Source organism: Gymnogyps californianus, chromosome 17, assembly GCF_018139145.2.
Source record: "Gymnogyps californianus isolate 813 chromosome 17, ASM1813914v2, whole genome shotgun sequence".
NCBI classification, from domain to species: Eukaryota; Metazoa; Chordata; class Aves; order Accipitriformes; family Cathartidae; genus Gymnogyps; species Gymnogyps californianus.
The window spans coordinates 6,278,375-6,305,225 of record NC_059487.1 but is presented as its reverse complement, the minus strand read 5'-3'; the positions used below and the strand labels follow the sequence as shown (position 1 = coordinate 6,305,225).

The following is a 26,851-nucleotide window of genomic DNA, read 5'->3' as shown; positions in this document are numbered from 1 at the left end:
GAGCCGCAGGGGGGGGCGGAAGGCGAGGCCGGTCCCCGGCTGCCTCTGCCGCGGGTGCCTCGGCGGCACGATGGGGCCGGAGCAGCGCGGCCCCCCCGGGTCCTCTGGGGCGGCCCCCGAGCTCTGTGCAGGGGAGAGGGCTGGGGATGCCCGGGGATGCCCGGGGGAGAGCCCACCCCGTCCCCCGGGGAAGCCCACTGGGACCACAAGACAGGGGACCCGATTTTGGGAAAACCGGCTGGCGGGTCGGCACAGCTCCGGTGCGAGGCAGGCGGTTTCCCCTGCGAAAGCAGAGCTGTGGCGGCCGTGCGGGGCCGAGCCGGGGCTGGCAACGGGACTGGAAACCTGGGCCAGGCGTGGGTACGCCTGCCCCGATCGCCTTACCTGCTGGAAGTGCCCTTAGCAGCCGGGAGAGCCTGCGGGACGGCTGGTGGGAGCAGCGCTGGGGCTACGGGCCTCACCCGGCCCTGGCCTACCCCAGCTCTTTGCAAAGCTGCCCAAGTGGCAAGCGTTGCCCTTGGGGGCCGAGCCCCCGGAGCTATGTGGAGTGCAGCGTGCTGTCCCGTGCCGTGGGCGTTCAGGCCGAGCAGGGCCCCAGCAGCGATGCCACCCTGCGCTGGGCAGACGATGTGCCTCTGCCCTCGCAGTTGCCCTCCATGTGATCCAGCTCCATCTTCCTCCTTGGGACAGGGAGTGCGTAGGACACGCAGGCAGCCCTCCAGGGAAGAGCCCCCCTGGCTTGCTGAGCTCCCTGTTGTCTCTTTAAAGCCTCATTGGGAGATGGGTGAAGGCAGCAAGTCCCAGGCATGGCGTATGCTGGCTTTCAGGTCAGCGAGCTGCCCCTGCCACCCGGGGCCATCCCCACACGGCCTGGGGACCGCTGCAAGCACACCAGCTCCCCCAGAAGTCAGCTGCTGGAGCAGAGAGACGGGAAAGAGAGGATGGGAGACCTTCCCGGGGTGACGGCCAGGGCTGCATGTCCACGCAGCGATGCCTCATTGCTCCGGCAGCCAGCACAGAGCTGCTGTGTCAGACAGGCAGCTCGCACGGAGCGAGACTTCACACCACCCTCTGCATCGGATCCATCGGCTTGCTGATTCCAGCGCGAGGGTTGGAGCCTGCGGGTGCTCACCCTTCTCCGGGCTTGCATGCGGATGGCTGAGAGCTCTTTTTGGTGGCGAGCATCCTTCCCCCTGCCTGCACGCCCGCCTCCCGCGGCCGCATGTGCTGCCAGCCCCGTCCCTGTGCCAGGCAGCGCTCGCCGCTGCGGGGCCATCAGCGTGTTTCCATGTGTGTGATGTGTCAGACTGTGTGTGCCGTGTGCTTGTTTACATGGGAAGGAGGCAGCGGAGGAGGGGGAAGGGACAACTTTGAGGGAGGCCTCAGAAAAGAAAAAAAGAAAAAAACGAGAAGAAAAAAAAAAAACCTGAGGGAAATTCCTCTGTTCTGTGATATCAAGCAAAAAGCATTTATTTTTATGGCAATTAGGGATGGCTGAGCATCCCTGGAAGCTGCAAGATAAACATACCCAGCTTTGTCTTCTCCGGGCACTTGCAAGCCCAGCTCACACTGGGTGCTGAGCCCCAGTGGGGTACAGCCCATGGGGTGGGAGGAGGACTGGCTCCCACGTGGGGTTTTCTCCGCCTGTCACTGACATACGGTGATCGGGGTGAATTTTCTTTTCCCTTCCGAAAATATTTCTCAGCCAGCCATTTTTCAGGGAAGGAGCCATGCCTTGTGCTGCAAGGGCGCCCACTCTGTCCGGCACTTTGTCTCTGCACCGGAGCCTCACTTATACACCGCCATAGGGCAGACCTGAGCCCTGTCCCCCCAAAAACCAGCTCTCCCAGCACCAGGAGGTTTGCCGTGGGCCTCCTCCCCTGGGCTGTGCAGAGGAGCTGAAGTGTGAGTGGGAAGCGAGGCAGGGAGCTGCCGGGGCTCTGCCTGTAATGCCCCCAGGCTGGAGGGATCACCCTGGGAAGGGGCTGGGGAGACACCTCCACGTCTCCTGCTGCACCTCAAAGCCCTGGCTGGAAACAGCTGCAGGAAAGCCAAGTTCACCTTCCAGGCTGCAGAGGCCCCATTTAGGCTTGTGTGGCCTCACAGCATCCTTCAGAGGGGACTTGGCTGCAGCATCCATGGTACCTGAGGTGAATTTCCCCTTCGCTGCACAAACTCAGATGTGAACGGCCTGACTCTCCCATTAGCTGACCAGAGCTTGTTGGCCTGACTTTGCACTGACACTGGCAAGCTGTGGCAGGAAAGGGATACTCCCATTTTAAGGCTCCTTTCCAGCAAATTGAGGTGCAAGGGCCCTTACTCGGCACAGCTGGGTTTGCAGCTGCGCTGGGAGGGCACAGCTCCCCGCAGCACGGGCCAGCCCGTGCCTCTGCCACCGCTCCTGAACTAACTGGCGTGAAGTGGAGACGGGAACAGGCAGAAAATCAGGTCAGCTGGAAACACCTCGCCATCTCTTCCTTTCGTGTCTCTCCCCATCTTCCTCTCTTGGGGAAGGCAGGTCTCCTCCCACCAAAGCCCGGGGGGATTATGTTGATAACCACACGGCAAATCCTCCATGCGGGGACGGGGGGTGAAACCTCTTGCCGTGGTCTCTTCTGCAGTCTGGAAGCAAATCGCAGAGGCAGGGTGAGTCTGAAGCCAGCAGCCATTTCAGTACTGCAGTGAGTCATCCCGAAAGGCGCTCAGCTTGTGGCAGCTCCCTTCCTTTCTTCTTTCTGCCTTTTTTTTTTTTTAATAGCTGATGTAGCAATAAATTAAAAAATAGGGGAAAATATATATGAATACAGCACGTCTGCAGAGCTCCTTTAATTAAAAGAAAAATCTTCAAGCACTTCTCGGCCCCTTGGACGTCCGTTGTGAAAGGCCGGAGCCGCTGGGTACCTGCCACGTGGGAGGGTGGGATAGAGCAGGGCGAGTGCTAGCGCACCTGCGAGCGCAGGGGGATCCGTGGAGCCGGCTGCCGACGGGGGCTGATTAATGCCGGGGACACGAACACAAAGCATTTCACAAATAGTCCTTTCCAGAGGGAAAGAGCTAAATTAGGGCAGATGCAAAAGCCTGCTCTTGCGTTTCTCAGTGGCAAAGACATTTGGGCTTTCCTTAATACTCTTTTCCTGGTGGTCTCTGCACTCGCTGGTGTGTTTGTCCCCCCACAGCCTCCCCCAAGCTCTGGGAGGGGGTTGCTCCGGCTGGAGGGGTTTGGGCTTCTCCTTCCCGTGCCATCGGCTGTCCCCGCGCAGCCTTGTCTCTCCCTGGAGCCAGCCCACAGGGTGGTGGGGAGGGAAAGCCAAGCCGTGATGGCAGCATCCTCCGAGCAGGAGGAGGGGAGTGGGGACCCCCATCTCTGGGGGTCCCATCCCTACAACTCCCATCTTCCTCCCAGAGCCACAGGGTGTCTGTAGGTGCTGCTGACAGGGGGATCTCAGCCTGCTCCATGCCAGGAGGTTATTTAACCAACCTCCTTCAGATTTGAGCCTCCCCCAAGGCTGCACTGGAGCCCTTAGATGCACCCGTGGCATCCAGCCTCCTGCAGTAAGGTGACTGCATCGCCATCCGTCTGCGGCGGGCACGGGACAGGCTCTTGGTGTATTGCCTGGCTACAGCCCACAGCTCTGACAGCCTGAAACTTTTTTGGCTTGGAGTTTTACTGAGCCCACTGGGTGCCTAAGCCAGGAAAGATTAATGAACATTCACTGAACTTGCTGGAGACTTTGGCTTGTGGTCGGGCTCCGAAGCCGTAACCAGAAACATGAGAAAATTTCGAGAGTTGTAACGCAGCAGTGGCTATTTTTTATATAGATGGGGAACCTCTGGGGAGGGAGCAGGGAGATGCTGCAGTGTAAGGTCAGGCACTTCAGAGCAATGATTTACTATCTAGAGGGCTTCCATGTGCCCCGAGGACATGCATTGCCTCCATCTTATAGCAACTTGCAATCTCCTGTGTGCTGCATCCCCTCCCTCCGCTCTGTCTCTGCCCCAGGCTGTTTCACTGCCCTCCAATGCCCAGGACACATCCCCAAAATTGAATTCAACAAAACCAAGGGCCATTCCCAGGCTCATCGTTAACCTGCTGGAGCATCTCGGGCCAGGGCTTCCCGCAGGGCCCGCAGCCCTCTCCAGACCGTTCCCAGCAGGGCTAGGAGCCGCTGCAGGCAGGGATGCTGGCAGAAGGGCAGGCAGCATGATGTCAGAAGAGAGGTTAATAGCGAGGACTTGGTCTGTTCCCTGCCACCTGGCTTTGGTGCCAGAGTCAGCCCAGGCACATTTCATTTACTAGTAGAGACAAAGCCACAGCAACTAATCATCATATCCAAGCTTGCACAGGCAGTGCAGGCTCACTGCTTGCTTTCTCCACCAGGAGAGAAACAGGTGACGATGGAAGCATAAATTTCATTGTAATTAAATCTTACAATATTGCAGGTCAAATCATGCGAGTAACCAAGAGTGCAGCCGAGCCTTTGACTCTCCACAGGTTTGTACAGTGCAGACACTTGCCCTGCACTTTGCTTTTGATAGCTGTGCACAGCCATGGCCGTGGCCGCAGCCACAGAGGGAGCAGGGAGCACGTGGTGGCCCCTGACCCCTGCTGGGCATGGCCAGGGCCAGGCAGGATGGAGCAGGGACGTCTGTCCCCTGCCCTTGTGCTGCCCCGGACACGGCACTGCTTTATAAATTAGTATTTAGTGATGATACGAGGAGACAAGTTGGAAATCAGTCTCTCCATGCAATAAGGGGCTTGGGATAAAGGGAGATGCCGTTTCCCTGAGACAGTTGATCCTGCAGATACCTTCATCCCATAGCCAACACAGGCGAGGAGCTGGCATCGGTGGGAGCAGGGGCAGCGAACTTGCCCTGGGGCTCTGCCTCTCCACCAGAGCCGGGGACGGAGAGTGGCCGCTGGGTTCAGGCCCCTTCAGCCCCTGCCCAGCTGTGATGACACAGCTAGGAATTTCAAGCCAAAACTATAAATTGCTGATGAATTGTCACTATTGTTATTTTGCAGGTGGAAGTGCCCCAGCAGTTTGAGGCGCTTGGTGAGCGCCCGGCTCCCATTGCAGCTCTGCCTCCAGCTGCCTCTGTGCTGGCGGGAGCGTGAGTACAGCAGGAATTACAGCTGGAGATGAACGCGGCATGGGCTGAGGGGAAGGGGCTTGCCTGTCTCTGCAAGGATGTTGTCTTTTGGGCTCCCTGCAGGAGGTTTTGGCAGTGCTGCGGGTGGTGAGAGAGGCTCCAATGGCAGAGAGTCTTCAGGTCTTGAGGCTCTGAAGGATGCCAGGGGACTTGCTGGCTTCCTCCATCCCATCTCTGCCTCTCCCTCCTGCAGACATCATCCCTGCATGGGCACGATACCTCGGTCCAAGGAGGAGGACTTGGGGCTGATGCAGCTACAGCATCGGTGATCTGCCCCGTGAGATGCTGGAGCATTGGGGAGCAGGGTGGCATGCCACCGCAGAGCTGCAGGGTGGCTTTGGGGGTCCAGACTGGCACGGGACCCGCTCGCTCCCCCCAGGTGCCCTTGGTGGCAGATCAGCCCTGCCGTGGTTCAGGGCTGGTGACTCACTGCCGGCCCCAGGAAGGCTGCAGAGCCGCGGTGGGGGACCAGGGGTGTCTGACAGCTCCTCAGCCTCTTGATAGATATTCCTCCACTGCTGCACGGAGAATCACCGCTGTCTTCATGTCAGAGCCCAGATTTTGCAACACCAGCTATGGATTTTTGCCTGTCATACAGCTGGCCTGGCTGCTTGTCACTGTATTTCTGTAGTTTTGAGGTTTTTTTACCGGGAGTCTTTGATCAAGCAGCAGAGGAGCAGCCAGGGATGCAGGGGCAGACCCAAGGACAAGAGTTTGCTGGCTGAGCCTGGCTGGTTGGGAGAGGCACGGGCACTCGCTCCTGCAAAATGCGCACAGGATCCCGCACTTCATCGCCTCCTTCCACCAACATTGCCATGTTGAGGGCACCCCTCACTCTTTCATTGATTTACAGAGTTCAGGGCTTGCCTTTTTAGGTAGATTCAGGTACCAAGAGAGGACACATCTACCTTCTTTCCGAAGTCTTGGAACAGTGGAAGAAGCATTTGCATCCCAAGAAAATACCCGTTGGTGGACAGCCCATGCTGGGACGCAGCGTGGCATCCAGGCAGAAGCCCCATTTGCCTGGGCCCTGGAAGGAGCTTCCCGATGACATTTCAGAAAAACATTTTTCTATTTTTAGTGGCCATAGTGCACAGAGCCAGGGAGCCAGTACGTGAGTCCCGAGCGCTGGCCCAGCCCTGTGCTGGAGACCAGGGCTAATGTGAGAAGCAGTCGTGCGTCTCTGAGGATGCTCGGAGCAGCAGCAGGCTGCCCTGGGCTCATTAACATGATCGAGTCACAGGAGCTCCTGAAGCAGAAAGGTGTTTGGGCGACAGCCCACTGCCTGCTTTTGGTCTCTGCTTGGTCAGGCTCCAGTCGTGTGGGGACCAGGGTGTTGCTCTGATTTGCACCATGTCTGTGATTTGTGCCTTGAAGGTCCAAACCTCTCCATTTGCCTGCCTGTGCAAGAACACGACACAGCGGTCTGCGATGCTGCGCTGCTTTTGCCCATCTCTCCCTGATTAATATGAAACCCAGCTTCATGAATCATTCATGAAGCTGTATTTAGTATAATGATTTCTGACATCCAGTGCCTGGGAATAGCATTTTGGGACAGACCGTTTGCGACCAGCGAACTCCAGAAATAACGAGCTGACGTTTATCCCATCTGAACCGGGAACATACAGAAGGGGAGGGAGAGGGGCGAAGCAGTATGCCTCCTTCGGAGGGAATCACAGGTTGCTCTCTAATTAGCCAAATGTTTAAAAGCTAAATATTGACATAGTTTTGCGGTTCCCTGTGTCTTGCAATCACATTGCATGTTATTAACCTACATAGTTGTCGGGGAAAGGAGCATCTGTGTGCGCCTTGGCACAGGCAGGGCTGAAGAGGCAGGAATTCCCCCATGTGACACTGCTGGCACTAACGGGGAGCCGGTGCTGGGACCCAAAGGAGCTGGGAAATGGCTTCCCCTCCACAGCTGGGGCCAGGGAGTGGCAGGAGCTCGTCTGTGTTGCCCTATAGCATAAATAGCCCACCCTACTCTTCCACAGCACTCTGTTATGGGGGAGCACTGGTGTCAGCTGGAAGGGCTTCTCTGCAGGTGAGTGGCCCCATTTGGGAGGGGGTGTGCAGGTACCCTGCTGCCTGTGCTGGTGGGTTTGGGGGTGATGGTGAGTTTATGACTCTGAGCCTGCCCAGAGCATGTGTGTGGGCTGTGAGTTGGGATCTGTGCTGCAGTTTGGTGCGTGAGCAGGGCTGTTGCAGGGCAGGTGCCTATGGGAGGTGCTTTGCTCGCTGCTGGTGCTTTCCTCTCTGCAAACTGTTTCGTGTGAGAGTCTTCAAGTGCTTCACCAGTCTTGGCCAAAGCTGTTATTTGGATAACATCCCAGCTGGCTGGCTGAATGCAGACATCAGCCTGGCTGAGGGGCTGTGAGTCTGGCCCTGGAGCTGAGAGCTGGGGCTGCAGAGAGGACATGGGAGAAGGAGCCCGGCAGCCCTGCCTGCACTGCTGCCCAGCCTCCTGCTGAGCTCTCTCACGTGCTCTCAGTAAGTCACAGACAGTGTGGCTTACTGCAGAGGAAAGAGGTTTCTGTCTCCTTCGCCCTCTTTCTGCACAGGGACAAGGGAGTGATGGCATGCAGGGATCTCCCCCAGCTACAGGGTGCTGCCAGTGCCTCATTTTTTTTTTTGCCTTCCTTTCCTTTTAGTTCCCTGGCTCAGGGGAGTCCTGCCAGCATTTGACAGGCTTCCTGGGTGTGTAATCTTGTGTGGCTGGAGTGGAGAGCAGCCTGGTGAGGATTCCTGGTGGGATGAAGGGGGGGGGGTATGGAGCCAAGCAGCTCAGCACAGCTCTGCTGTCTTGGCCATCATGGGGCATGCAGAGCCGTTTCTGCACCAGATCGAAGGGCCTCATCACAAGCAGCTTGTGAGGCTTGGCAGCACTTCAGGCAGGAGAGAAATAGCAGCGGGCTGCTCTGGTAGCCCTTGACCACGGTCCCATCCCCTGCCAGACCCTGCTGCTCTGGGGCTCCCCACCACACAGGGGGCTGGGTGCGGTGCACAGCCGGGGTGATGTGCTGGAGCCAGACAGAAGGGACAGCTTCCACCCCAGCTGTCTCCAAGGGTTTCTTGTGGCAGATGCAGCCTCCCTCCACCATGCAATCCCGGGCTGTGGCTCCCTCTCTGCCGTCCCAGCACAGTGGGAGCTGGTGCTGTGTGTTCCCCCTCGCTGTGCTTCGGGAGGGCGAGAGGGCACCAGGAAGGGTTACGGGTGCATCCTGGCCAGGCAAGCCAAGGCATGTTCATGATGACTCCCAAGCAGGAGAAAGGCATCCCTGTGTCTTCAGAAAGAAAATGCTGGAGGGCATCAGCTGGTGTGAGACAGCTCTGGCCCTGACCACCTTCTCCCTGCAGCTGGAAGGTGACTCAGTCCAGGTGAGGAGCTTAGTTTATATAAATCGTCCCACAGAAGAAAAAGCACAGAGTGAATTCATACATCTGTTGACCTTCAGCAGTGTATTTTTCTGCAGAGGTGTATATGTTTCCTTTATGGTGGGGACCAGAACAGTATTGACTCCTTTTCCCACCTGAAATACTGCTGCTTCTCTGCAGAGGAGATGAGGGCTGTGTGTAGCACCCAACCATGGGCAGAGCCGCTGCCGGGTGGATCTGCTCAGCCCAGGGATTTTACTCCTCTGGATTTGATGTGATTGCTGCATCCTGCTGGGACTACAGCTTCCCACTCCTGGGCCAGGCTAGTTAAATAACCCTCCCTTTTCAAAGGTTTTCAAAGCTGTAGTACTTATTACACTGGTTTGAATCATCTCTTTAAAAGGTCTCACATCACTCTTGAGCACCGAACTGGTCTGTATTCAGACCCAGATCACCCAGTCTCCTGAGCCAGAGCATAAAAGATGCAGGGAGAAGGCTCCAAGAAAATATTAAAATATTAAAAAGATGTTCAGGTGTGTAAGGGGTGTGCTGTGGGTGAGACCTTGCTTCTCCATCCTCTGCCCTGTCTCCATCTCGGAGTGGACCAAAATACATTTCTGTGTGGAGCAAGGCTGCCTCCATGATGCCGATGGCTCCCCGGGGAGCCCCTCTGGATCCCATCCCCTGGGATGTCAGGGAGTGTTGGGTATTTCCTTTGGGATTGGTCCAAGAGTGACTGGCTCCCAAACCCCTGTTTTGAGGGAAGATGGAGTAAGCCAGACCTGCCGCATGCAAAAGGAGCTGAACGGCTCCCAGCCCTGCAATGGTGCTGCTGCTGTGACGTGCCATGATGGATGTTTCTAACCCAAAGCTGGGTCCTTGAGTACAGCCTTTGCCCACGTTCCCAGCACCAGACCTGGTAGGCTTATCCCAGGAGAAGGTCCCACAGCAGCGAGTCCTGAGCTGTGGTAAGGAAGGCAAACGAACCCTTGCATCTCCAGGCTGCTCTAGCCGTGGGGAAGCAGATGATGTGGGAAGAACCAGCATGGAAACATCTCCTCTCTGGCACAGGACTTGCTGCTTTTCCTGCTGTCTTGCTGGCGTGTACCTAGGATGCAGAGGGGAATTCCCTTCCTCCCCAGAGACTGGATCCAAAGGGTTTTCAGTCAAAGCATGCTGCCAGGAGCTTACCACAATCAGTGATCCAGCTCTGTGCATGTTTTGGTGCATTGCCCAGCTCCTCCCAGGTGGGTGCTGACTGCATGGGGGGGTACAGGTGAGTCTAATCTGCAGTGATGGGAGCTCCCCAGTACAGCTGTGGTGGTGAGCTGGGTGTTGCTGGAAACACTGTGCACTGTGGTAGGGACCTGTGCCTGGGGAGAGGAGGGCAGAGGATTTGTTGATGCAGGTGGATGTACACAGTTGGTGCATTGCCTTGGGGATTTCTAACTTGCAGTGCTCCCAGACAGAAAGCAGCAGGAGCGAGGCAGACCAGATGTCCTCACAGCATCCTCTGGCCCCAAAGCCACCTCCTCCTGCCTGCCCGGGCCAGCAGCTGGGTGACAGCGGTGACATGGGCAAAGCTGGCTCTGTCTTGCGGCAGGAGGAGGGACTTCTCCAGGCTGTCACATGGAGATCTGGAGGCCCAAGGCAGCTGTTTTTGGGAGGATGAACCCCTCCTGGGCTGCTGCCTTGCCCTTGTCTCTGCAGAGTAGCTGCTGCACTGGGCATGGCAGCATTGGGCTGTGTGGGACCATGAGTGCTACCAGCTGTGAGGCACCCCATGCATGGAGCTCTGTGCCTTATCAAACCAATTAGCAGTTTAATCTTGTTAACAAACCAAGATAATTGCAGCATTATCAAATTAGCCAGCTGTATGGAAATGCCTGCTTAATAGCTGATAATAGCTGGTCCTGATGGAGGAGGGAAGGCTGTGATCTGTAACTAATGATCAGCGGGAAGCATAATCAGGCTTCTCTGCCCTTGGCCACCGTGCCAGCCCCGGGCTGCCTTGGTGTGGGAATGGCCAGGGGAGTGCTGGGGCTCTGCCCCTGTCACCCCATGGCTTGTGTGGCACAGTGCTTCCCGCTCAGAGGGGTGGGTTGGTGTAATGGTGGCAGAGGTTTGGGGTTTTTTTTCTCCAGGTTGGACACTGCAGTGGTCGGAAGCAATGTCTGATTTCACACTGAATTTGGCTGCTGAGCTCCCAGCCCTTGTTCTGCCTGTCCCTGCCAGATCACCTGGCATTTCCAGCCTCCCCTGGCACTGCATGAGCTCTCCAGTTATCTCTGGCCTCCCTTGGCTGAGCTAAGCAGAGAGGTGGTCTTTCACCGTAGGACTTCTCAGTCACTGATTAATTTCTGAGTCTTCACCTCCCTCACTCCAGTCCCTCCATGGGGGTGAGTGTGGAAGCACTCGCTCCTTGGCCAGGGAGCTTCCAGTGTCTGCCTTGGGCCATGTGAGATGTCGATCCCACAGCCAGAGGTTTCATCCTGCTGTATTTGTGGGTGGCTTAAATATCTGGCCAGTTGATGCTGCTCTCCAGATCGCCTTGCTCGTGCCTGGCAGTGGGGATCGTTAGCTCAGCCCTTACGCAGCAGCAGCTCCCGCACCAGGCGCCTTTCAGGCAGTGCCTGCAGGATGCTCCTCCCGGGGCCGGAGCTGGGCTGTTTGTGGGGTCTGCCTGCAGGTCGAAGGAGATGGAGGCAAAGTGCCTCCTCCCAGCCAGCCACCCAAATGCTCCTTTCCCCCGTCATCCAGCACTCACTCATTTTCCTCTCTGTTCTCTCTAGTGCGTGCAGACAGAGCAGGCTCCTCTCCCAGTCTGGGCTGGGTCTGCTTGTTGAGAATATGCTGATGGGCCATGCAAGCCTGGCATCAGCCATGGGGTTGGGGAGGAGCTGGCAGGCACTGTTTGCTGGGCATCAGTGCAGGCTGGGTGATGCTCTGCCCCTGCAGCCCATGGTGGCAATGCCTGGCTCTGCTATTGCACTGGGCAGATGCTGGGCAGGTCCCTCGGGCTGCACATGCTCTCTCCTGCTGATGTTTTTCATAATTTCCTGAATTTTTGGTTGCAGCACTCAGCTGTACAGAAATTACAAGAACCCCTTAGAGCTGTGTTTTTGTGCCCTGGCTTGAGGCTTTCCCAGGCAATTTTCTTCAGCTGAATTTTCCCTACCAGTGCAGGTTCAGTGAGGGGCTCAGCACCACTTGGGGTTTGTAACCCCCCTCCTCTGCCCTCCAGATGTGCCCCAAGTGGGGTACCCACAGGGAGGCTCTGCCTCCTGCATCCCCCGGGCAGGCAGGGTCAGTCCCCTTCCACAGCCCTGTCCAGCCTGAGGTGTGCCTGGGAGGACACGCTGCTCTCCAGGGCCCCTCACAGCCTGCCAGGAGAGTTCCCTAAAGCATCCTGTCATGTTTTGCTCCAGCCCTCTTCTCGTGGGGTTTGTATGCCTCTGGATAGATTTGCTCCCCCAAGCCAGCCCCTAACCATGCTCTAGGTGTGCAGCCGGACTGTTTTCATCCTCTTCCCCAGGCAGAAATTCTGGGATGAAAGCAGCAGTGGGAGCATGTGCCCGGAGCGAGGCAGAAGGAGGTGGGGAAAGGAGTTGCACATCACAAGCATCCCTGGAACAAGTTCTTTTATTTGTTAAAACAGCAGTGGGGAAGCAGAGGGAGAGGGCAAGCAGGCGGCACGCAGCATGGTGCAGCAGCTGTCAGCAGGGTGGTCCTGGAGCCGAGGTTGTCTCTGGGTGTGCGCTGGTGGCTGTCCCCGGGAGCCGGCACCGGGCGGGAGAAGCCTTAGCAGAGGCGTGGGCAGCTGGCTGAGAAGGCCCTCGGTCTGTCCTGGCAGCAGGAGCTCACGCTGGGGAAAGGGAGAGAAAGCAACAGGTTGGGTCTGGTGCCCAGAGTAACCCCAGCCCACATGTTTGGCCATCAATAACCCCACCAGCCTGACAGAGGAAGGCTCTGGCAGCTGGACACGGTTCCCTGCCCAGAGCCACCATCACGCTGCTACCCGGGGAGGTGGGCGCAGGAGGGGGGGGCTCCCGAGACCCTACCGTAGGACACGGGGGGGAAAGGTGAGCGTGAGATGCATCTCCTCCCGCAGAAGGACGGGCAGCACTTCTTGTACCGTGGACACTGCCGGTCAGTGTAGCACTGGTTGGGTGGGTTGAGCATCGCGCAGGTGATGTGGACAGGCGGGCAGGACCAGGCGCTGCCTGCAAGAGGAGGGAGTTATTTGCTCCAGGCTGCCGGCAGGCGAGGGGCCCTGGGGAGATGCTCCCCAGCAAATGCCCCCTCTTCTCCCATTCTGCAGGATCCCTGCAAACACAGCTCCTTCCCAGCCTCTGTGCTTTTCCTCCCTGTACCTTATCCTAGGACATCTCATACCTGTCGGCAGCTCTGTCCAGAGGATGAGCATCCCCACCAGGAGGAGGGCGGCCACTGACTTCATGCTGCCGTGTCCGTGAGAGGTGCAAGTGTGAAGAGCTGGGGAATGCCCACATTTAAACCCTTGGGGAGGATGGGGGGGGGGGGGGAATGGGGCTGGGCATGTGCCGATGTTTGTACCTTTTTCCTCTGCTGTTGCATTGTGTTTTCCGGAAGACTTTTGCACAAGATACAAACAGGATTGTTCAATTGCTCAAAAAGCAGTTATTCCATTGCACAACTGTCCCCTGCAGCCACATCTGGGGCTGAGGGACAAGCCAAGGGGAGATGGTCCAGGGCATCATCCCCCAAGCAGGCTGGAGGCGGTGGAGCTGCTTTCTCCTGGGCAGGTATGCTTCTCCAGGAGAAACCATTGTGGTGACCGTGCTGTGTTCCCTTCTGGGGGTTCATTATGTGGGTTTCCCTCTGTACCTTGCTTCCACATGGACCTGCAAACCAAACCTTACAGTACGATCCAGATCAGCATTGGGCTGCCTGTGCCTTCCCACGGATGATTCTTTGAGGTTTTCCCAGAGGAAACCTGTCCCAGCCCCAAACCCTCCTGGCTCCTGCCCCACTGGTGGCATAAGCTAGTGTGGGGAAAGCAGCTTTGGCTTAGCCAAGGATGAGCCTTTCCCAAGCTGTGCGGGGATCACCTGAATCCCAGCATCTTCTCTGGGTGGCTGCTGCCATGCAGGAAGCAGGTTGGTGCTGGAAGAAAGTGGCTGGCCTCACCGAGGTAGGATAATTTGCACCATACAGCCCTGTCATCAGCGAAAAGTCCCCATGCAGCACAAGGACAGCACAACTGAGCCCTAACTCTTGATGGCTGTAGGGGTTAGGGGCTGTAGCCCTTGCTCAGATGGCAAAGATCTCATCAGCCTTCAGGCCTCCATCTGCTCCTCCCTCCCAAGAAGATTGTACCCTGCCTCCAGGCAAAGCTGTTTTCTTTAGGTGCTCTTGGGCAATGGGAAATTACTCCATTTCCCACCGATGGGTCAATGTCCCCCTTAGCCTTGTGTAACAGGTTCCTGGAGCCTTTCCTTGGGATTTCTGGGGCTGGCAGGAACCCGAGCTGTGCTGGGAATGCCCTGGGAGGCACCCTGCAGCCAAACACCCTGTGCTCCTGCCAAGGGCAGGCTGGGGCAGCCCCTGATTTTGCAACCAGGAAGGGCAAGGAGCAGCAGAAGCCCAGGCATCGCCCCTATGTGCTCCATGCAGCCCCCGAGCCCCCTGCCACTGCTCTGCCCCAGCCCCTGGAGCTCCCACTTTCCATCCAGGGCACGGTGGGCATCTCACTGTGCCCTTTCCTGCTCAGACTTCCCTTCTCATGTCTCGATGTGCCATGTTAACTGGACCTTAACTTACTGGATATCTGTTAATTATTGTCCAGTTACCCTAATGATTCTGTGGCTGTACTTAGCTCTTTGTAAAGTCATTTATTAAATAACTGGGAGAGTATTTAGCCATCCCAAATAGACTTTCTGGGCCATGCACCAACAATTTAGCCCTTTTACTGAGAAATACAAGCACTGGATTAATTTTTAAGCAATCCTTTGGCGTTCAGCTGCTGCCAGGGCTGGAGAGGACAGTGCTGTGCTCCCAGCTGGTGCCAGGATCCAGCCAAGGTGGTGCTTGGGGCTGTACCTCCAAGAGAGGCGAAGACACCAAGGAGCAAGGCTTGGATTCAGCTGCAGAGAAGCTGGGGGGGAAGAAATCCATCTGAAGGACTTTTGATAGTGCTTTGTCCATAGCAAGTCCATAGAGGAAAAGTCTAAAATCTGCTTCTATTGCCAGCTCCCACAGAATGATCCAGACCATGGCGTTTCTGCGCACAGGACCACCTGCAGTCCCCCTGTTGCACTCTGCCACATGTGCAGCACCCATTGCCCCAGGGTCCCGCAAAGCCATCTCCATCCCACACTGCTTATACTGTCCTCCATGAAAAGCACTTCGTGAGCCTCCTCCCGAGGCAGCAAGGCCTGAGCCGTGCAATGCTGAGGATGCTGCCGGCTGACGCTGCAGTTTCCCAGCCAGGCCAGGGCTCTCCAGTTTGTATTTCCTGGGGATGGCAAAGAGGGAGGCGAGCAGCCCCCGTCCCCCAGCTCGGGGCTTGACCATGGCCAAGCCCCAGCCTTAGCAGGGTGCACAAACCACCCAAGGAACAGCTTGCACCCTGCAAAGCAGCCCTTGTCCCCTACCAGGCGATGCAATGCTTTCAGCCTGGTGCCGAGCTCCATCCATCCATCCCCAGCTCATGGCTGAGGATGCTCCACTTACCCCCGGGCTGGGCCCACCGCCTCGGGGTGCCCAGGAAAAGGGGTGCCCCTAGCCCAGCGCACCCTCATTAGCGCTGGTGTCTGGTGCCATCTAGTGAAAAGCCATTAATGAGGCTCTGCAGGACCATGCAGACATGGCCCTGGTCCCAGAGGTGATCCCACAGTCTGTCCTGGGGATGCTTTCCTGAAAATCCTGCCTCAGCTGATGCCCAGCTCCTGCTGCTCTTCCCCGTGCCTCTCACCTCCCCTCTCACACCTCCCCACCGATGCTTTGCCATCCCTGAGGCCATGCCATGCTGCCAGCTCTCGTTGAACCTCTCCGTCTCACTGCCAGCCCAGCTCCGCTTTGTCTACAACTTCCCTTAATATTTGCCAAAATTACATTGGCCAACTGAGGCTTAATCATGCCCTCAGGGCACACTGTTATCATCTGCTCTAATCAAGCCTGTTATTAAATCCCAAACTCAGCTAATTGCTTCCTTTTTCTCCCCCTTTTTTTTAATTTTCCCTGCAGTTACTGTGCTTTCTTTTTAGAGCTGCATACAAAGCAGGGAAGTCCCAGCCCACAGTTTCGGGGCTGCAGAACACTGCTGTGGCTTGTGGGTCACTGCTCTCTGTAGCAATAGGATGTGGCTTGTGACCATCAGCACCTTCCTAACTGCCCCCCCCAGGGTTGTCTGCTGGGCTGCGGGGTAGGTGAGAGGGATAGGGGGGCTGCAGGGGGGTGCATGGATGGGATATGGGGCTCATGGGTGGGCTATAGGGCTGACAGGAGGGCCATGGGGCTGCCAGCTGGGATACGGACAGAGCTAACCAGCAGTGCTTTGTTTGCTGGCCCAGCAAACAGATATAACGAGGCTACGAATGCCGCGGTCCATGCCAACTGGGACAAGAGCCTTGCTTACAAGCCCTCAAACCCCCACGCTGAACTAGGGAACCACTGCTTTCGATTGCATGTGGCAAAAGCTACTCCTCGCCTCATAAAGCAAATACCTGAGCACTTCCCAGCTCCTTTCCCCAGAGCAGTCCCAGCAAGCCCCACACCCCAGCCCAGGACCTGCTTTCAGCCTCCTGCTCTTCAGCTCCAAATCCCAGCCTCAAGCACACAAAAACCTCGCCACATCCCAGCTCCAACCCCCTAGGACACAAGTCCCATGGAGTAAACCACTCCTGGAAGTGGGACCAGCAGGATATGCTCCCCAGCCACCCCTGAAAGTGCCCTATAAACCCACCAGGAATATCCACAGCAGTGGAAACACCCAGGCTCCGCAAAGCAAATTGGCCAAGGTCGGTGCTGGAGCCACTAACAGTGTCCCCAGGGAGAAGGAGCTGTGTGGAAGTGGTGTGAGCCCAGGGCTGTAACCCTCCTCCTCCTCCCACCAGCCTGGGGCTGCACAGCACCCTGCACAGCCCCATGAGCCCCCCAGGCACATGAATCCCTCCTGCACAAATTGCTAGTTCACAAGCAACAGCTCCTCTCAGTCCCACTTTGCTCTCACCTCCTGGGTACAGGACCAGCAAGCAAGGTGGGTACATGAAGGACCTGCCAAAAACCTGTCGTTGTCCCTATCCAGCAGCCTCTGCCTGCATGCAAGAGACAGGACTAAAAGTGGAGACCTCCTTTCCCCCCGGTGTGGGGCACAGGGGCTACACCAAGGTGGGCTTCTGTGATTGAAAAGCCACCTCTGCCCCATGCACCTGCAGGAGATGGGTCCCTGACTGCCTTGGCATCCCCGACTGTCTCAGCATCCCTCCCCATGCAGCCAGCTAGGGAGCTCGGTGGCTCTCCTGCCCTGAGCAGACAGGTCCCAGCACCAGGGCCATGTCCCCCGTGGGTGTAAGTGGCCCTGCACCACTGACTTGGCACGTTTACATCCCGCTAAAGCAGGTGCTGAGCTCCTCGTGCTCCGATAAGCACAGGCTCCAAAGCCAACACTGGGAATGACGACACAGCATCCGTGCCACGCTGGCTCCCTCCAGCTGAGGCCGGGTCTGCAGCATCCTGGGGTGCCCATAGAGCAAAGATTTTCCCAAAGGATTTTTGGAGCCTGAGGACAGGGGGCCTTTGCAAAAGCTAGAGGCCCGTTCTGACGCAGAGATGCCTCTGTGGCCCTGCAGCCCCGTCGAAAGGAGAGAGACGTGTCATACAAATCTTCAGGGTGTTTATTGTCAGGATAGAAATTTCTTTATATAAAAGAAGTGTTTAAAAATAGCACTACCCTGCCCTCAAAATGAAATATATATATATATATACACACACACACGTAGATATTTATAGAAAGAATTATTACCATTTTGCTATGTGATAAAAAACCAAACGACATAATGACCGATTCCCAAACAATTCTGCCCAAACGGGGGCAAGGGGATCTGCCGACTCCTGCCGCCCGCTTTCCCATGGGTGCACACCCGGGCACGGAGCCGGCCGGGCGAGCCGGGGGGCACACATCCCCATGCGCTGCCCACGGCGCCCGGCTCTCCCTGCCCCACCACTCGGCAGCAGACGCTGAGACAGCAGAAGCTCTCAGAGTGCGATCACTGTAGGTTTTTTCTCTTGCAAAGCAGCTTGCTGGGCGCTGGGGGCCGCGGGGGCTGCGCAGGGGCTGCTTCATCCCAGTCGCTCTGGGAAAAGGCCGGGTGTCACATCTCCTCCTCCAACGCCCAGCCTGCCCACACAGTCATCCCACCTCATCCCAGACTTGCCAGTTCGGAGGAACGAGGCAACAGCGACGGCTGAACCCCTTGGCTTCGCAGCAGGGGTTTTTGCTCAAGTTATTTTTGGGGTTTTTTTAGGATTTTTGTTTTTTTAAATACACTGTGTCCCCCTGGGGATTTTGCAATACAAGAACAAACACTGATGCTTTATAATAACCTAGCAATAACAATGCCACGTAGCTACTGTATGTCCCCGTGCCCCATCCGAGTGCTGCAGCCCTCTGCAAGGATCACTTCTTGTTGGCAATCTGCTTTTCCAAATCTTCAAGTCTGGTCGTCATCTGAGCAAGTGAATGTGCTAAGGAAATAGTGTGAGCCAGACGATCTGGTGGGCAAAGGGCTTTTTCCCCTTGGAGGAGCCTAAAATTTTCCCCAATCCCATTTATCCATCCCTCCCTTCCCTGTGTGCGGTCTGTCCCCAGGCTGCCCTGCACCCTGGCAAGCCCAGGCATCACCCCAAAGGATATTCTTCTCGGTCAGGCTCTGCAGGATGGCCACGGTGTTCGTCTGGAACTGCACCAGCGCCTCGCACTCACACGGGCTGCGGATCTCCGTCTCCCCTTTGCCCTCCTCTGTGACCGTGGGGGTTTGGGTGCAGTCAGAGCCACGGCGCCCGTCTCTCCCCTGCTCCCGCACAGCACGAGTCCCTTGTCCCTACAGCCACCCGCTGGGGCTGGACCTGAGCCTTGGGGCTCTCCCGTTTTCTCCTCTTTTTCCAGCCTTGCTCCTTTTCACCAGGCTGTATCCCTGCGAGCCCAGCGAGTTCACCGCCAGGCATCCCACCAAGCATCCCGTGGAGCTGCTGCACACATGCTCACAGCATGCTGAGGACAGCCAGTGCTGAGCTTCACTTTGCCTTCAAGCCAGGGTGGCAAGGGGGGGGCCACTGACCCAACGTCTGCAGCCCCACGGGAGCCCCCAGGGGTCCCAAGAGCACTGGGGAGCCCCAGCCTGCCCCAGGGCAGGGAGAACCCCACAGAAACCCAGCGTGGTCCTCCTCCACCCGGCACCAACAGAAGTGCAGGTCTGGATGAGGAGACGGGCCACTCTTGGAGCTGCGGCAGCATCCCTCAAGGCAGGGTGAGACCCCAGACTCTGCCGGTGCAATGGCATCAGAGTGGATGCTTATATGCCATCCCTTTTACATTAAACTCCCCAGCTCCACCTCCTCCTCTTCCAAATGCCTCTCTGAGACCCATCTCTATACCCACAACAGCCTGATGAGATCCAGAGACACGCTAGGCTCACACTAGCCCAGCTCAGCCCTGGGACACAAGACACAGGGTGACAGACACACAAACCACCCGTGGGGAAAGAAGGGCTCCCTCCAGCTCGGGGTTGAGCCCCCGGCATGGTCAGGGCTGGGATCACCCACCTGGACAGATGTTCAGCTTGAAGTTCTCCACGAGGTGGGTCATGGTGGTGAAGTCTGCCGAGTAGGAGAAGTGCTGCTCCACCGGCTCGGAGGCGATTGCTCTCAGCTCCTCTTCCACGGCCTTGCCGACGCCCACGGCGAACATGACGATCCCTGCGTGGCAAGGATGGATCCTGAGCACTGTGCCAGCCACCCCGCACCAAGCAGCCCCAAGCCCAGAGGGAGCAAAGCCGAGAATGCAGGATTTCCCCCGGGGCTTCCCAAATACACAGCAGGAATTTGGGAAGGACGGGCAGGAGCACGGCACCACCGCCACGGTGCAGGCTGCTGCACAAAGGATGCTGCTTAGAGCACCCTGCGACCACAGCAGGGCACGTCTGCCCCTGCGGACCCAGGCGATGCAGCACCCCAAGGCTGGATGCTGCAGCCTCCCCCAGAGCCAGCCATCCCGAGGAACCATCCTGGCATGCCCAAAGCACTTCAATTTGGGGTTCCCCAGACCCCCGCACCTGACTCCTTTGCTCTCCTGGCCCATTCGGAGATGTCATCCTGGGAGCGCCCATCTGTGAAGACGAGCCCGATTCTGGGCACGTTATGGGAGAGAGGCCTCGCACCTTCCAGCTCGGAGAAGCTGTGCTCCACCATGTGCTTGAGGGCAAGGCCCGTCATGGTGCCTTTCTCCATGTACTCCACCTCCATCACCGCCTTCTTGATCTCGTCTGCACTGTGGTACTTGTTGAGGGGGAACTCGGTGCGGACGCGGCTAGAGTACTGCACCAGCCCCACCCGTGTGCCATGGGGGGACACCTCCAGCAGGTCCACGATGCGGTTCACAAACTGCTTCACCAGCTCGAAGTTTTGGGGCCGGACGCTCTTGGAGCCATCGATCACCATCACCAGGTCAACGTGCCCAGCCCCGCACTCTGTGGGCACAGGGGGAAGCTGAGAAGGGACCAGCCTGGCTGGGGGCACCATCGGGGTGAAGATGCCCAGGGCTGGGGCAGAGCTGCTGGGCTTCAGGACACCATATGGACCCCCTGGACCTGCAGCCGGGGTGAGGCCGGGAAGCAGGGCAAAGCGTGCCCAGGGGTCTCAGCCCAAAAACCTCCACTGCCACCACAGCGTCCCCTGAAAGTCCCTCCTAGGCCTCCCTTTTCCTGAACCTTTCCTCAAAGCTCCTGCTGCATCTTGCAGCTCATCCTGCACCCCAGCCGGGGTGCTCCCTCAAGCCTATCTGGCTCTCTGCCCTCCTTCCAACCCAGCTCAGATGAAGTCTCACTTAGATCCCCAGCCCAGTTTCAGGTAAGCCCTCGCCAGGAGCACAGAGCCCAAACGAGGGGATTGCCAAGAGCCATGTCCCAGTACTCACTGCTGCACGCCTTGCCATCAGCCTGGAGCTGCTGGCCCTCAGGGCACATGCAGCGGTAGGAGCCCTCCATGCTCACGCACTTGAACTCACAGCCATGATCCACCCCGTTGCAGAGGTCGGTGGCTGGAAGACAAGCCAAGGGCACAGGGTTATCCCCGTCCAGGCGGGGTGGTCCGGGAACAGCCCTTCCCCTGGGGACCGGGCAGGGCATAAAGGTATCTGCCATACACCGCAGCCTGTGCCGCGCCGAGACGTACCCCTGCAGGACCTGCTGTCGGGCTGCAGCGTGAAGCCGCTGCGGCAACGGCAGTAGTGCCCGTTGGGGATGCTCACACACTCGTGCTGGCAGCTGTGGTTTCCGAAGCTGCAGTAATCGATCACTGGTGAGAGAAGGAGAGGGGTGGGCAGAAAGGGAAACACAAGAGAAGGAGAGGGAGAGCGAGAAGCAAATGAAGAAGGGACAGGAAGGGAGACGGCCACTTACTAGAGCAGCTCCTCTTGTCCTGGTTGAGGTAGTAACCCGCACGGCAGTGGCACGAGTACGACCCACGAGTGCTGACGCATTGGTGTTGACAGCCGTGTCTCCCATCTGCACAGGCATCGATGACTGCAAGGCAACAGGACACCCGTCACCCTCCTGTCCTGGCCTCCCCGGGGCAGCTGAGCAGGGACTGCTCCAGGGCTTCAAAGCAGCTCCCAGCACCATGAGACAAGAAGGAAAAGTCCCGGGGTGGTGGCCAGACCAACTAACACAGCTTTGCACTCAACATACAGGGCCAAAACACTGTGCACTTTGGTGGCTGGGATGTGCATCATCTGGTCCCCACTGCCCGAGCCCCCTCAGGTGACAGGCAGCTGGTTGTGCCCACGTGAGCCCCAAGGGTCCGATCCCAGCGAGGTGACCAGGATTTAGCAATGCTGAATGTCCACAGTCATTACAGACCCGGGAGGCAGTGGGCCCAGTGAACAGAGCACCCAGGCTGCTGCTGGCCTCGCTGGGTCCTCTGCTGCCTTTCAGCTTCCCTCCATGAGACCTGTAACTACGAGCCCTCCACGAGAGTTAGGATAAAAAAAAACGGTTTTTACGGGAACAGGTCTTTCCGTCCACGTTGAGCCTGTAGCCCGGGTTGCATTCGCAGTAGAAGGAGCCGGGGGTGCTGATGCAGCTGTGCTGGCAGCCGTGCTCCTGCTCCATGCACGTGTCCACCCCTGCAAGACAGAACGGGCATCAGAGCGGCCCACAGGCATGCTGGATGCACGGGGACCCTGGCTCTGGCCCATGCCCTGTCCCCGCAGCCGAAGCCACCAGGATGACCCACACAGCCCCAGCCCCTCCAGCCCCAGCGCTCACCCACTGATTTCCAGTGCGTGGACACGGACGCTGTGCGGGGCAGGTTTCTGAACTGCCTTGGCTTTCTGATCTACCCGAGTACTAAATCAACGCTCAATATTAATTGGTACTGTTGATAGCTTGAGCTGAGTAAGCAAAAGCTTGAGCTCAGCCGGAACGTGCTGAAGGAGCAAGGTCTGCGTGTCTGTGCAGCCAGGAGCCTGCAGAGCCAGCTGGGAAGCAGGCACCAGGGCAGGCAGAAGATGGGCAGGGCGTTGTAAGCAAAGGCATCAAGCGCAGGAGCACATCAGGGCCCTGGGGGGCAATATCTGGTCAGCCCTGGAGCCCCCGCCCCAGCAAGCAGGGACTCACCACACCACTGCCATGCAGGCAGGCATGTGCCCCTGGCTAGGAAAGGCTGCCTGAAAGAGGCTGGCAGCTGCCTTCTGCCCTTCAACAGATGCTGAAGCATGTGAGTAAGGTCTTGCCAGCCCGCTGCAGTGCCAGGTCTCCAGCAAAGCCTGCCAGCACAGGAGAGGACAGGCAGGTTCCACTCTGCAAGCTCCTGACCCGTGCCAGCACAGCCACAGTGCAAACCAGCCTCCTGGCTCCCAGCCGAGACCGGCCGGACGCTCCAGAGCAGCACCACACAGCCAGCGTTCTATTAAACACAAATGTGCACGCATCAGATGCCATGCATGTGTCTGTGTAGGAGGAGACCCTGCTAGAGCCACGTTGAAATGTCTACGGGGCTCTGGGATGTGTCACCCGTCCCCGTCACACCCAAGGAAACCAGCTCCACATTTCCTGCTCTTTAATATTCCCATCACTGCTGCTACCACATCCTGACTTGGGGCAGAGCTACCAGGCACGGGTGAAGAAAAGGGCTTGCTTGCAATGCTTTCAAAGCTTTCCTTATCTCACCCCAGCAGAGGAAAGGTGAGCAAGAGGAAAGGCCACCTGTCCCAGCACCCCATCGGGGAGGTTGCTTTCCTGTCCACGCTGCTCCTAGCAAGTGCAGCCACCCCAAACACCCCTCTGAAGGTCATCTTCTAGCCTGGAAGAGGAGCAGGCACCAGGGCAACCCTTGCCACCCCACAGCAGCGGCTCTCACCCACCACAGAGCTTGTCCTGGAACTGCTTCCCGAACTGCTCGATGAGCTCGAAGGACTCCACCAGGAAGACGTGCTCCTCCAGCGGCGGCGAGGCCATGGCCCGCAGCGAGTTCATGTCTGCCCGCTGGATGCCCACGGCATAGATCTCGATGCCAGCATTCCGGGCCTGGGTGGCCACCTCAGTGACACGGTCCTGGGGCCGTCCGTCCGTCACGATGATGGCAATGCGGGGAATCTTCTTGTGCAGAGGACGTGCGCCCTCCTGCGTGGTGAAGGCCACATTCATGGCGTACTGGATGGCCAGCCCCGTCATGGTGCCCTGGGCCAGCGGCACGATGTTGTTGATGGCCTTCTCCATGTCCGCCCGTGTGAAGAAGGTCTTGAGGGAGAAGATGTTCTGCACCTGGCTGGAGTACTGGATCACCCCCACCCGCGTGGCGTTGGGGCCCACGTCCAGGCTGCCGATGATGTCCATCATGAACCGCCGCATGGTCTCGAACTCGAAGGGACGCACGCTGCGGGAGCTGTCGATCACAAACACGATGTCCAGGGGACCCGTCCTGCACTTCAGGGCTGGAAGGGGCAAAGAGATGGTTCAGCCTTGCAGCTGCCTGCACGAAGCAGGGCTGGGAGCGGAGACATCCCTGTTGGGTGGCTGGAGGGGTGCTCAGTGAGGGATGGAGAGGGCAGGTCTGGACAGCCCCCACAGACCAGCACCTTCCCACTGCCAAAGAAACCCATGGAGCATGCCGGCAGAGCGGGAGCAGGGGCAACAGGCTGGGGAGACGTGCCTTGGCCATGGGGCTGTGGAGAAATGGCACTGTCCCCTCCTCCCTGACACTGCCCTGCAGCCAGACCCAGCTCCTGCTCCCTGCATTTCCACAGCTGACAGCCCCAGGGGCTGCAGAAATGCCTCTCTGTCTGTCAGTATCTGCCCTGGTAAGGTTTAGGCACAGGTTTAGGCAGCGGCGTCTTCATCTCTGCAGCAAATCAGGGCATTAAAGTGTAAAACAGCCCAGTGCCTCGTGCTGTCCTCTGCAAGCTGCAGCTCCTGCTCCAGACCTCTGCACCGCACGGGCTCCTGCTGCTGCGGTGCCAAGCATGAAAACACTGCTTTGGGCAATTCTTCTGTTCCTCCCGCAGCTCCAGCTTCCCCTGGTTTTTACTGCATTTTGCCAGTTTCTGCCTAAAACGAGGGCTTGCTTTGTTCGGTTTAAGGGCAGAAAATGAGACAGTGCAAAGCACAGCTCAGGGCATGCACACAGCAGGGATCGAGCCAAAGAGCCTCTCTTGGACATATGGGTGCTACTTCCAGTGCAAACCGGGAGAGTGTTTAGCAAGTGAAATGCCAATGAACATATTTTGCTTGGCTTGTGTGTATCCAAGCCTGGGAGAATTTGGCCCTAATGGTAAGCAAACACTTTGAGTCCCCTTGGGATGATGCCCAGACCTGGGCTGTCATCTCAACTGCTCCGAACGTCTCCGAGACATACCCGCTCCTTTCTCTGTTTGGTGCCTTCACTGCTTTTAAACTGGAATTGATTTAGCCCCCTCTGCCCTGGGAGGAGAGAGGCTGGTGCCCCTGGGTTTGATTTGTTTGCCCGATCCAGAGACCCATGTGCAGGGAGGGGGTTCCCCCTCACGCCTGCACCTCCTGCCAAGGTCGGAGCCCATGGGCAGGAGGGCGACAAGCCCTGAGCTGGGCTGTGTCAAAGCTGAGGATGTGCCTGGAGCAAGTGGCACCAGACCCACCACACTGGGGCCAGGCTTGGGCTCCCGCTCCCCTGTGCAGCGCTGGGAAGTTTGGGTCCCATGCCTGGGGGGATCCTCCATCCTCCTGGGGATGACTCCAAAGAAGAGGCATCAGGTCCCCCCACCTCAAGCAGCAAGCTGTCCTCTGAGGGCTTCACTGCCCTGACACACTTGCTTCTCTCTCCTCCAGGCAATCCCCACCGGCCAGGGCTCACCTGCAGGTTTTGGTCTGGCTTCCAGCGTTGTCAGGAGAAGCAGGAGGAGAAGAGCAATGGGCAGGAGCTTCATCATGGCTCTGCGAGACCACACGGCCCCGGGGCTGGGGGGACTTGCTGTGGGGAGAAGATGATGTGCAATCAGTGCTGAGGGTGGGCTGAGCCGTGGGACCACGCTCGCCTGTGGTGGGTGTCCCCAGGCAGTGCCAAAACCCCTGAGCAGCAGCAGTTTTGACAGATCCATCCCCAAACTTCTCTGAACCCACGCAGGACTTTTCCCATTTGAGGACTGGCAGTCTCAGCACAGCTAAATTTCATTACAGTAGCAACGATCTGCCAAAGAGTCTGATTTTCTGCTCTGGGTGGAGCTGGCCATCGGACAAGCCTTATTTTCACTTGCAAACCAGGCGGATGGGATGTTCAGCCAAATGCTTTTTCACTGGCAGTGTGGCTGCTCTCTGCAGCCAGCCGGAGAGTGGGAAAGCTGCACCCGGAGACGCGGAGCACCAGCCCTCCTGACACTCCCTCCACACTGAAAGAGAAGCCCCCAGACGAAACGCCAGCACAGACAAAACCTGCTCAGAAGTCTCTCAAAGTCACTGGCAAAGATCATTTTTGCAAGAAGCTCCATAGATCTATTCTCTGCCTTTTTCCAAACCACCTTTGGAGAGCAAAGAGCAGAAGCCTCCGCAGGCACAAGGCATAACGGTACCTGTGCAGATGGGCTTGCACCCGTTCCCCTCTGGCAGGGTACTGGGTGAAGCACTGCCAGCCTGCTGCTCTCCTTCTTTGCAGGGAGGCATCACCCTGGGGGAACCTCACCGCTCTGGCACCAGCGCTTTGCAGCTCTCCCCATCCTCCTGCCTTTTCCGAGGGACGCTCTGCACCCCGACAGTTTTTTCATGTGTTTGAGGTGGCAGACTTGGGGGAAAAGGTATTTAGACCGGTCACCCAAAACCTCAGCTTGTCACTTGCCTCCCTCCCTGCCCACCTCCGTGTTGCCTTGCCTTTCCCTGCCCTTGCCTGGCCTCTGCAGGGACACGGATTTATTTGGTTTATTTTTATTCCAGCTCTGGTTGGAAACCCAAGGTGCTGGGGGGAGAAATGCCACAGTTAATGCAGCTTCCCCCGGGAGACGTGCAGCGCCGCAACCGGGCACAGATACTGGAAGGGTGCTTTTAAAAAAAGCACAGGGAAATTCATTTTATCAGTAGTTATCAGCCGATATTTATTTAGCCCCAGGAGGTCTCAGTTGTAATTCATCACCAGGGCTGCCATTTAATTGCTCAGTGGTTACGTGCAGCCCTGAACCTCATGTATTTGATAGCAGGGACGCTGATAATAGGTTTCACAGCTGCATCTTAAAATTGTCTCCAGACTCAGTGTTCACACCTGAAAAATGATCTTGAAGTATTAGAGGGAGAGAAAAGGGCTACAAGAGGAAACTAGGATCCAGAATACCAGTCTCAAAGTGAGAGACACGGCCTTTTCCCGGGAAGTGTGAGCAGCCCAGCCAGCCCGGGACGCGGGGGCTCTGCAGCGGGCATCGGGAGCTCCTCCAGAGCCGTGCGGCAGAGGGGCCGGCAGGATTGCTCCGGGCTGTGGAGATGAGGGGAGGCTGCAGCCCGGCAGGCGTTTTCTAGGAAGCCGGGCGGCCGAGACAAGCATGGCTTTGTGGCCAGGAGTGCTCCGGTGCCTGTGCCCCCTCACAAGAGCACCATGTGCAAGCTGAGGAGCAAAC

The 26,851-nt window shown here is 57.7% G+C and overlaps 2 protein-coding genes across 2 annotated transcripts; both read right to left on the bottom strand.

Annotated features, from left to right (window-relative positions):
* Window positions 1-12,152: 12,152 nt before the first annotated feature.
* Window positions 12,153-12,994, bottom strand: LOC127023443 (caltrin-like protein 2). The gene is made up of 3 exons (XM_050907559.1): window positions 12,922-12,994; window positions 12,588-12,749; window positions 12,153-12,391 (listed from the first exon to the last, which is right to left on the bottom strand). Exons 1-3 carry the CDS (start codon window positions 12,983-12,985, stop codon window positions 12,387-12,389), a joined length of 231 nt encoding a protein of 76 aa, XP_050763516.1. The 5' UTR covers window positions 12,986-12,994; the 3' UTR covers window positions 12,153-12,386.
* A 4,412-nt stretch (window positions 12,995-17,406) lies between these two features.
* On the bottom strand, window positions 17,407-25,225 carry MATN4 (matrilin 4). The gene is made up of 10 exons (XM_050907367.1): window positions 25,111-25,225; window positions 23,147-23,716; window positions 21,785-21,907; window positions 21,183-21,305; window positions 20,956-21,078; window positions 20,699-20,821; window positions 19,839-20,252; window positions 19,330-19,482; window positions 18,422-18,526; window positions 17,407-18,243 (listed from the first exon to the last, which is right to left on the bottom strand). The coding sequence occupies exons 1-10, from the start codon at window positions 25,184-25,186 to the stop codon at window positions 18,185-18,187; spliced, it is 1,869 nt and encodes a 622-aa protein (XP_050763324.1). The 5' UTR covers window positions 25,187-25,225; the 3' UTR covers window positions 17,407-18,184.
* Window positions 25,226-26,851: the final 1,626 nt, after the last annotated feature.